This window comes from Pongo abelii, chromosome 20, assembly GCF_028885655.2.
Source record: "Pongo abelii isolate AG06213 chromosome 20, NHGRI_mPonAbe1-v2.0_pri, whole genome shotgun sequence".
Classification (NCBI taxonomy): domain Eukaryota; kingdom Metazoa; phylum Chordata; class Mammalia; order Primates; family Hominidae; genus Pongo; species Pongo abelii.
The window spans coordinates 1258516-1269162 of NC_072005.2; the positions used below are offsets into that span (position 1 = coordinate 1258516).

The following is a 10647-nucleotide window of genomic DNA, read 5'->3' on the forward strand; positions in this document are numbered from 1 at the left end:
GTTTCTCCAATCGGCTCGGATTTTTCTTTATCCCCTCCCACCGGATCCGCCCCCTCCCACCGGCTCCGCCCCCCCACCTCGCGCCTCTCCTCGTCCTGGCTCCACCCCTTCAGCGTCGCAGCCAATAATCCCGTCCCCTGACACCGCCCTTCCAATCAGCTACGTCTCGCTCCGGCCCGGCCAATCGGTGTCCTGGGCCGCCGCGCCCCGCCCTCTGCCGGCGGGGTCTGGGCAGCGGCGGCCGCGGCCGAGGGCTATGCGGCGGAGGAGACGGGGCAGGCCCCACCTCCTTTGTCCGCCCTGCCCTCCTATTGGTCCGAGCGGGGGACCGGGGGCGGACACCGGCGCGGGGCCGGAGCAGCGCGGCTCAGGCTGCGGGAAAGCGGCGCGCGTGCAGCGGGGTGGGTTCGCTGGTCCGCGGGCGAGCTCGAGCAGCCAACCCCGGGAGCGTCGGGGCCATGGACGGCCTGAGGCAGCGCGTGGAGCGCTTCCTGGAGCAAAGGAACCTGGTCACCGACGTGCTGGGGGCGCTGGAGGCCAAGACCGGGGTGGAGAAGCGGTATCTGGCTGCAGGTGAGCCGTCGGCGCTAGCCCGTTTCGCCGACGGGCACACCAAGGCCATGGGCCTGGGGGTCGCAGACCGGACTCCCTCCCCGGCTACGGGGTCCTGTCCGGCCGGTGGAGCGCGCGGGGTGACCGGGACCTCGAAGTCCGCCCGCAGCCCCTCCCTTGCCCGCGCCCTGCGACCCTGCTCCCGGGCCACCCCTCTATAGCTTCCGCCCCTGGCCGCCCCCCGCCGCCTCCTTCCGGGAGCTGGGTGCCTGCCATGCCGAAGTCCGGTTCTTGCAGTTGCCCAGTGGCCCCGGAGAGGTCGGGATGCCCGTGTCTTGCGCGTTTCGCCGTCCCCCTCCCCCCGTGGACCCCGGCCTGGCTGCAACAGTAGAGATCTTCCCGTTTTTCTGAGAGGAGGAGGCTCCTGGCGGGAAGGGGAACGGACCGTCCTGGGGGGCTGCCCAGGACCCTCCTCCTTTCCTCCTCCTCTCCTGCCCTAGCTCACCTCCCCCCAGCTCAATAGCTTAGTACCACGGCGCGTAAATATTTGTTAAGACGGAGTTGGGTTGTCTGACGGCTGTGATGTGGGGAGGTTGGACTGGGGCCCACAGAGCTGGAGATCCAGGCACCCCGATTGTGACTCCATTACACTTCTTCCGTGACTTTCACCCTTGGTGACGCTGCGCGCCCCTTCCCCTTTCCAAATCTCTAGCAAGAGCATGTAGTAAGCACTCCTTAAATGCCTCCCTCTCCACCTTTAAAACTTTTTTTTGAGACCGAGTCTTGCTCTGCTGCCCGGGCTGGAGTGCAGTGGTGTGATCTTGGCTCACTGCAACCTCCGCCTCCTGGGTTCAAGCGATTCTCCTGCCTCACCCTCCCAAGTAGCTGAGATTACAGTTACCCGCCACCATGCCCGGCTAACTTTTGTATTTTTAGTAGAGACGGGGTTTCACCATGTTGGCCACGCTGGTCTCGAACTCCTGGCCTGAGGTGATCCGCCCACCTCAGCCTCCCAAACTGCTGGGATTACAGGCATGAACCACCTTGCCTGGCCTAAAACTTTTTAAAATTAACTTTTTTAAGAGACAGGGTCTCACTATGTTACCCAGACTAGTCTCAAACTCCTGGGCTCAAGCGATCCTCCTGCCTCAGCCTCCCAAAGCTCTGGGATTACAGGTGGGAGCCATTGCACCCAGCCTTTCTTCTGTTTCTGTGGTGCTCCCAGCCCCACTGGCTCTGCCTTCTCTTCCAGGAAGCTCCGCAGAATGACTCACAAGGACTTGCTCTGGGCCTGGGGTGTTCTGGGTAGAGGACAGTGCCACTTTTTTGAGCACCTTCTGCAGGTGGATCCCAGAAGTCCAGTTCCCCCCCAATTTTCCCACCATCTGGGGGTTCCCATGCCAGGCAGCCCCAGAACAGTCTGAAATCTGTGCCCAGACCCTGGAGGTCCCCAGGTGCCTGGTCCCATGTGCAGCGCAGCAGGTGGCATTGGCATGGCCCAGCTGTGCCTGCCCCCGGGAGCAGGTCCCTGACCTCTGACCTCCCTTTCCACATCCCTGGGGCCAGTAGGCAGGAATTTAGGTCATAGAGCGCCCAGGAGGCAGGCAGCAGGGAGGGGCTGGCTGGGGCACCGTGTCACCAGAGAGGAAACTGAGGCACAGGGAGGCAGGGGCTGCCTCTGTGCCTGTTGTGTCTGAAGCATACAGTCCTCCACCCTGCCCAACCCCAGTCCCATCTGTTGCTAATCTTGGGGACTGGGCCTCCCTCCACAGTTCTGATATCCAAGGTCATCCTCCCATCGCTGAAGCAGCAGGAAAAGGGATTTAGGGGAGGGACACCCTGGGAGAGTCATTCCCCCCCACGAGCCAGGCCCAGGGAGAGATGGCAGTCCCTCATCCCCCTGTCCCACCTCCTTTAAATTGACAAATCCCACACCCCTGGGTAACATACGAAGAAACTCAGAGGAGGCAGTGGGAGGCCATACAGCCTCCTGGGACCAGCTGGGGGACTCCTCCTACCCCTGACCTTGGGTGCTTTTGGATAAAGACTAAAGCAGGTGGGAGGGGCTGGGGGGACCTGGGCCTCTGCCCTTTGGTCCAGAAGTGGCCTCTATCTCACTCTGCAGATAGCAGCCCCGGGAGAGGAGGAAGAAGGCTGCTGTCCAAGCTCTCTGGAGCACAGAGGTTCCCTGTGTGACCTTGGGCAACACCCCCCCCCCCCCCCAGTTCTGGCTGTTGAATAATTCAGGGAAAGCACAAAACCTGGCACACAATAGGTGCTTAATAAATGCAGCTGTCGTAGTCATTCTTTTCAGAGCCAGGTTCAGGATTGGGGCTGAGCTGGACACACAAACACACACGTTTTTCTCTGAACACCATCCTTGCTGGGACTGTGTTATAGTTGCCTGAAGGCACTTAATAAATGTGCAGAAAGGCTGATGGCGGTGGCTCACGCCTGTAATCCCAGCAGTTTGGGAAGCCAAGGCGGGCGATCACCAGCAGTTTGAGACCAGCCTGGCCAACATGGTGAAAGCCCATCTCTACTAAAAATACAAAAATCAGCTGGGCATGGTGGTATGCTCAGCTACTCAGGAGGTTGAGGCAGGAGAATCACTTGAGCCTGGGAGGCGAGCTTGTAGTGACCTGAGATTGCGCCACTGCACTCCAGCCTGGGTGACAGAGCAAGACTCCCTCTCGAAAATAAATACAAATAAACGTGCAGAAAGGCGTTCTCTCTGTTAACTTGTAACCATAGGAGGCAGGGGCCATTACTACTTTCACTTACCAAGGGGGAAACTGAGGCTCCATGCAGCCATAGCCTCCCTCAGTGCCAGCTGGTGAGTGCACACCCGACCAAAGGGCTCTCCTCCACTCGGGGGATTGAGATGCTGGGGTTTGCTGCCTCCAAGACGGGGTTCTCAAAGGGTGTAGCCCTGCCCCCCACCCCGCCCCAGGGGACACTGGGTGATGTCTGGAGATACCTGTGGTCGTTATGACTAGGGAGCTGATGGCATGGAGTGGGCAGAGGCCAGGGACGCTGCTCAGCACTGTGCAGTGTCCAGGACAGCCACCTCCCCCTCTCTGCTGAAAATAACCAAGAATGACCCAGCCCCGAACATCAGCAGTGCCAAGGCAGAGAAACCCTGCGCTAAGATAACAGACGAAACAGTTGCCTTTCTCAGCTCTGGCATCAAGTCTTCATGACAACCTGGCCTCCTTGCAGGTTTCTGCCTTCCCTTATATTGAAACACTGGCCTCTTTTCCCAGCGCCTCCCACAGGGCCTGGAATGAGATGGCTATCATTGCAGATTACACTTTTTTTTTTTTTTTTGAGACAGAGTCTCACCCAGGCTGGAGTGCAGTGGTGCGATCTCGGCTCACTGCAACCGCCGCTTCCTGGTTTCAAGCGATTCTCCTGCCTCAGCCTCCTCAGTAGCTGGGATTACAGGCGCCCGCCACCAAGTCTGGCTAATTTTTGTATTTTTAGTAGAGACGGGGTTTCACCATGTGGGCCAGGCTGGTCTCGAACCACTGACCTCAGGTGATCCGCCCACTCAGCCTCCCAAGGTGCTGGGATTATAAGCGTGAGCCACCGCGTCCGGCCAGATTACACTTATTTGCTTAGCAAACGTTTTTTTTTTTTTTTTTTTTTTTTTTTTTTTTTTTTTTTTGAGACGGAGTCTCACTCTGTCGCCCAGGCTGGAGTGCAGTAGCACGATCTCAGCTCACTGCAAGCTCTGCCTCCCGGGTTCACGCCATTCTCCTGCCTCAGCCTCCCCAGCAGCTGGGACTATAGGCGCACACCGCCATGCCCGGCTAATCTTTTGTATTTTTAGTAGAGACGGGGTTTCACTGTGTTAGCCAGGATGGTCTCCATCTCCTGACCTTGTGATCCACCCACCTCGGCCTCCCAAAGTGCTGGGATTACAGGCGTGAGCCACCGCGCCCAGCTGCAAACGCTTTATTGGGCAGCTATTCTGCCCCCACCCCCGCTGCCCAGCGTCGAGCTCCTGCCTGCCCTTGGGGAGCTCTCAACCCCGGTGGGGGACATGGACACGTTGACCAGTTACAGGCGGAAGGCTCAGGGCCTAGGGGCACGATGGGGGATGCACAGGCACTTCGGGGGCAGTGGACACATCCTAGAGGCGGCTCCTGGGAGGAGGTGACGGTTGCAGTCTCTGTCAACTGAAAGGAGGCCTGGGTACCGTCGTGGGGGCTCAGCAGGTCTCCGGCCCCAGCACACCACCGCCTCTCTCCGGCAGGAGCCGTCACTCTGCTAAGCCTGTATCTGCTGTTCGGCTACGGAGCGTCTCTGCTGTGCAATCTCATCGGATTTGTATACCCCGCATATGCCTCGTGAGTGCACGGCTGGCTGCCCACATCGGGGGTTCTGGGGGCTCCCGGGCAGCCCCTGACCCTGCTGCACTGCCCCACCCCTCCCGCAGAATCAAAGCTATCGAGAGCCCGAGCAAGGACGACGACACTGTGTGGCTCACCTACTGGGTGGTGTACGCCCTGTTCGGGCTGGCCGAGTTCTTCAGCGATCTACTCCTGTCCTGGTTCCCTTTCTACTACGTGGGCAAGGTGGGCCCTGCCAGGGCGGGCGCAGCCGCGGAGCGCATGGGGCTCGGGAATTCCTGGGAGGCGTTGGGGCCAGACGGTCCGGAGGATACCAGGAGATGGGGGATGTGAGGGGAAGACTCAGTCCCTTCCCTAGGGAAATGGGCCCTGTCCGGGGGCTGATGGTGGAGGGCCCACCCTGAAGGGTGTCTGATGGTGGAGGGCCCACCCTGAAAGGTGTCTGATGGTGGACACCCAAGCCTGCTCCAATAGGATGTCTGATGGTGGAGGGCCCACCCTGAAGGGTGTCTGATGGGGGAGACCCAAGCCTGCTCCAATAGGATGTCTGATGGTGGAGGACTGACCGTAAAGGATGTCTGATGGTGGAGACCCAGGCTTATTCCAATAGGATGTCTGATGGCACAGGGCCCACCCCTAGAGGGTGTCTGACGGTGGAGACCCAGGCTTGTCCCAATAGGATGTCTGATGGTGGAGGGCTCACCCTAAAGGGTATCTGATGGCGAAAACCCAGGCCCATCCCAATAGGACATCTGATGGTGGAGGGCCCACCCTAAAGGGTGTCTGATGGTGGAGACCCAGTTCCTGTCCAGGGTGGAGTGGTACAGCCCCTCTCCCCGCCGCCAGGGACACAGAGCTGGGTGGGGCCGCGTGTAACTCCTGCCCTGCCCTGCAGTGCGCCTTCCTGTTGTTCTGCATGGCTCCCAGGCCCTGGAACGGGGCTCTCATGCTGTATCAGCGCGTCGTGCGTCCGCTGTTCCTAAGGCACCACGGAGCCGTGGACAGAATCGTGAACAACCTCAGCGGGCGAGCCCTGGACACGGCGGCCGGAATAACCAGGAACGGTGGGTGCTTGAAGGCACCCGGCTGCCTCAGGCCATCTCCCGGGTCTCAACCTGTCTCTGTCCACCTTGCCTCCCTTTCTGACTTTGACTGCCCACTGTCTGGCATCTTGGCCGCCCCCTCTCACTGTCGGCCTCTCTCTCTCACGCTTCCGGGAACCAGTCTTGCAGGCCCTGGCCCGTAGCCGGGCAGGCGTCACCCCAGCGGCTGTGGCCGGGCCCTCCACTCCGCTGGAAGCTGACCGTACGTAACCCCTGTGGGGAGATAGGAGCTGTGTGTGTGTGTGTGTGTGTGTGTTTGAGCGTATGTTTGCTGTGTGCACATGTGTTACTGTCTGTGCATGTTTTGTCATGTGCAAGAGGGTGTGTGTGCATGGGCTCAAGCGTATGTTTGGTGTGTGTATGAGTGAGCAGGAGAATGAGCATGTTTTCTCACGTGTGCATGTGTGTGTGCCCATGTGTGCACGTGAATGTATGTGTGTGACCACGTGTGCATGTGTGTGAGTGCGTGCATGTGTGTGTGTGTGCATGACTGCACATGTGCGTGCTGTGTGTGCACCCATCTGTGCATGGGTGACCATGAAAGCGTGCGTGTGGTCGACACCATCTCTGCTGAGGGTGGCTGCCTGGCCCCTTGACTTTCCATGCTCGTGGCCAGTAGCCTCAGTCCCACCTGCGAGCAGCTCCGTGGAGCCCAGGCCTGCCTCACCGCTCTCCCCCGCCCGTCCTTCCCTCTGCAGTCAAGCCAAGTCAGACCCCGCAGCCAAAGGACAAGTGAAGCAGCCCCCCGGGCCTCGCAAGGACCTCCTGGCTGGTGAGGAGGGGGCCGTGCCAGGCTCCCAGGCCTCCACAGAGTCTTCAGCGCATCCCCCGCCAGCAGCCCCCGCCAGTCCCTCGGGTCCAGGCAAGGCCCTGGGGGTCTCCTTAAATGCCACCTCGGGCAAGTCCCAGTCCCAGTCCTCAGCCACCCCCAGCTCTGGATCCCAGGGCCAGCTGCCCTCTGGCTCTGGCCGTGGCTCCCGCCTGTCCGGCAAGGCCCAGGGCCAGCGTCGGGCACGGGGCAGCTCCCACCGGTCTCGGCAACGCACCCAGCCGCCTGGTCCTTCCTCCGGCCCCTCCAAGTCAGCCCTCCCGTCCTCGGGGCCCCTGCAGCCACCGAACATCACCTCCAGCCCGATCTCACCCATGGTCCAGTCTCCCAGCAGCAGCAACATCCCCACGCAGCCCCCCAGCAAGCCCTCTGACGAGCCAGAGGACGCAGCCCCCAAGACCAGCAGACAGCACGAGAAGCAATCCTTGACACAACCTGCCAGCAGCGCCTCAGTGCCCAAGCTGGTCCCCTGCCACTCCGGGACCTCTCTGGAGTACACTTCGGAGTCCACCACTGAGATCACCTGCAGCTGGCCACACCACAGGCCCCCGTGCCTGCAGCACTACTGGTGCCTGAAACACCTGGCCTGCTAGGAGGCTCCAATAAAGCTAACCCGGACCAGACCTGCGCGCCACGTGTGCCGGGGGCCCAGGGGAGGGGCTGCAAGGGCACCATCCCATTTAATCAGGCATGAATCCCAGCTGTGCCGACCAGCCCCTTAATATAGATGAGGAGACTGAGGCACCCAGAGGCTAATTCACCCACTCAAGGTCCACCCACATGGCCAGGATGGGTGCAAGCCCCTCAAAAGCTTGTCCTTAACCACAGTGCTTTCTCTCCTCCCTCCCGAACTAGTTGTCTGGCCTATTTGCATTAGCCTGCTTCTCTTAAAACTCCCCCAGGCGGGTGTGGTGCCTCACACCTGTAATCCCAGCACTTCGGGAGGCCGAGGCAGGTGGATCACCTGAGGTCAGGGGTTTAAAACCAGCCTGGGCAAAATGGTAAAACCCCATCTCTACTAAAAATACAAAAATTAGCCAGGCATGGTGGTACATACCTGTAATCCCAGCTACCCGGGAGGCTGAGGCATGAGAATTACTTGAACCCAGGAGGCAGAAGTTGCAGTCAGCTGAGATTGCGCCACTGCACTCCAGCCTGGGCAACGAGCGAAACTCCATCTCCAAAGAAAAAAAAAAAAAGTTAGCAGGATAAACCACAAACCCTGATATTATATTTGCCCAAGGGGCCATAACTCAGTTATTCTCAACCCAGAACAGTTTTGTCCCCGGGGCCTTTGGGTCTTGTCTGGAGACACTTTTTTTTTTCTTTTCTTTTCTTTTTTTTTTTTTTTTGTGAGACAGGTTCTGGCTTTGTTGCCCAGGCTGGAGTGCAGTGATGCAATCATGGCTCACTGCATCCTTCACCTCCTGGGCTCAAGAGATCCTCCTCCCTTAGCCTCTTGTGTAGCTGGGACTACAGGCACGCACCACCATGCCTGGCCATGATCATTGCACTCCAGCCTAGGCAACAGAGCGAGACCTTGTCTCCAAAAGAAAAAAAGAGTGGTCAGCTGGGCGTGGTGGCTCACACCTGTAATCCCCAGCACCTTGGTAGGCCAAAGCAGGTGAATGACCTGAGGTCAGGAGTTCAAGACCAGCCTGGCCAACATGGTGAAACACTGTCTCTACTTAAAAATACAGTAATTAGCCAGGCGTGGTGGGACATGCCTGCAGTCCTAGCTACTTGGAAGGCTGAGGCAAGAGAATCACTTGAGTCTGGGAGGCAGAGGTTGCCGTGAGTGGAGATTGTGCCACTGCACTCCAGCCTGGGCGACAGAGTGAGACTCCATCTCAAGGAAAAAAAAAAAAGGCTGGGTGCGGTGGCTCACGCCTGTAATCCTAGCACTTTGGGAGGCCGAGGTGGGTGGATCATGAGGTCAGGAGATCAAGACCATCTTGACCAACATGGTGAAACCCCGTCTCTACTAAAATACAAAAAATTAGCCGGGCATGGTGGCGTGTGCCTGTAATCCCAGTTACTTGGGAGGCTGACGCAGGGGAATCACTTGAACCCGGGAGGCGGAGGTTGCAGTGAGTCAAGATAGCACCATTGTACTCCAGCCTGAGTGACAGAGCAGGACTCTTTCTCAAAACAAACAAAAAGAAGAGTGTTCTAGGCAGAGGGCACAGCCTGTGCAAAGACCTTGAGGCAGGACCATGCTGGTGAGTGGGAGGTACACAGAGGAGGCTTCTGTGGCTGGAGCAGAGAAGGGGAGGGCGGGGAGGAGGGCGGAGGGGAGGAGGGAGGAGGGAGGAGGGAGGGAGGGGAGTTTTCGGGGCTGCACCACCCAGGCACTGGGGGCGGGCGGCGCACTTTGTCTTTTTTTGAGACAGAGTTTCGCTCTTGTTGCCCAGGCTGGAGTGCAATGGTGGGATCTCGGCTCACCGCAACCTCTGCCTCCTGGGTTCAAGCAACTCTCCTACCTCGGCCTCCCAAGTAGCTGGGATTACAGGCATGTGCCACCACGCCCGGCTAATTTTGTATTTTTGGTAGAGACAGGGTTTCTCCATGTCGGTCAGGCTGTTCTCAAACTCCCAAACTCAGGTGATCCACCTGCCTTGGCCTCCCAAAGTGCTGGGATGACAGGTGTGAGCCACTGTGCCCGGCCCGGGACTTTGTCTTTTACTCGGGGTGCAGGATTTATCAGAGCAAAGGGCAAGGGTAATCATTAATCACCCCCCACCCTGTGTCGGTGATCACACGGGGATGGCAGACGGGGCTCTCAGAATCTGCCGATCACTGGCCCAGCTGGTTTGAAGAATGTGGTCTGGTCATGGCCCTGAGGGAGGCGAGAGGGTGCCAGGCTCGCTCTGCACCTGGCATGGTCCCTCACTTTCACTGGCGGGGAGCAGCAAAACTGGCTCTGGCCCGCCCAGGTCAGCACACCCAGGGAGCACAGGTGGGAAGGAGGACACACTTATCTTACCAGGTGGAAATAGTGACCTTTAGCCCCTCAGGCATTTTATTTTATTTTTATTTTGTATTTTTTAAATTTTATTTTATGTTTGAGATGGAGCCTCGCTCTGTCACCCAGGCTGGAGTGCAATAGTGCTATCTTGGCTCACTGCAACCTCTGCCTCCCGAGTTCAAGTGATTCTTCCACCTCAGCCTCCCCAGTAGCTGGGATTACAGGCGTGCACCACCACGCCCAGCTAATTTTTGTATTTTTAGTAAAGACGGGGTTTCGCCATGTTGGCCAGGCTGGTCTTGAACTCCTGACCTCAGGTGATCCTCCTGCCTCGGCCTCCCGAAGTGCTAGCATTGCAGGTGTGAGCCACTGTGCTCAGCTCTTTTTATTTTTATTTATTTACTTTTATTTTTATTTTCTGAGATAGAGTCTCTCTCTGTTCCCCAGGCTGGAGTGCAGTGGCGCGATCTCAGCTCACTGCAAGCTCCGCCTCGTGGGTTCACGCCATTCTCCTGCCTCGGCCTCCTGAGTAGCTGGGATTACAGGCGTCTGCCACCACACCCAGCTAATTTTTTGTATTTTTAGTAGAGATGGGGTTTCACCATGTTAGCCAGGATGGTCTCGATCTCCTGACCTCGTGATCCGCCCACCTCAGCCTCCCAAAGTGCTGGGATTACAGGCGTGAGCCACCGCACCCAGTCTTTATTTTTTCAAATAGATAGGGGGTTTCACTGTTACCCAGGCTGGAGTGCAACAATGCAATCATAGCTCACAGCAGCCTCGACCTCCTGGACTCAAGCAATTCTCCTGCCTTAGCTTTGTAAAGTGTTGGGATTA

General features: G+C 58.4%; 1 protein-coding gene across 2 annotated transcripts; it reads left to right on the top strand.

Annotated features, from left to right (window-relative positions):
• Nucleotides 1–120: 120 nt before the first annotated feature.
• On the top strand, nt 121–7465 carry REEP6 (receptor accessory protein 6). 2 transcript variants are annotated; one of them, XM_002828382.6, is made up of 5 exons: nt 121–573; nt 4814–4907; nt 4997–5135; nt 5806–5974; nt 6712–7465. In XM_002828382.6, the coding sequence occupies exons 1-5, from the start codon at nt 459–461 to the stop codon at nt 6747–6749; spliced, it is 555 nt and encodes a 184-aa protein (XP_002828428.3). In that variant the 5' UTR covers nt 121–458; the 3' UTR covers nt 6750–7465. The 2 variants fall into 2 exon arrangements, with proteins under 2 accessions (XP_002828428.3, XP_024092552.2); XM_024236784.3 differs by lacking the exon at nt 6712–7465 and adding an exon at nt 6135–6705 and having other exon boundaries at nt 185–573.
• Nucleotides 7466–10647: the final 3182 nt, after the last annotated feature.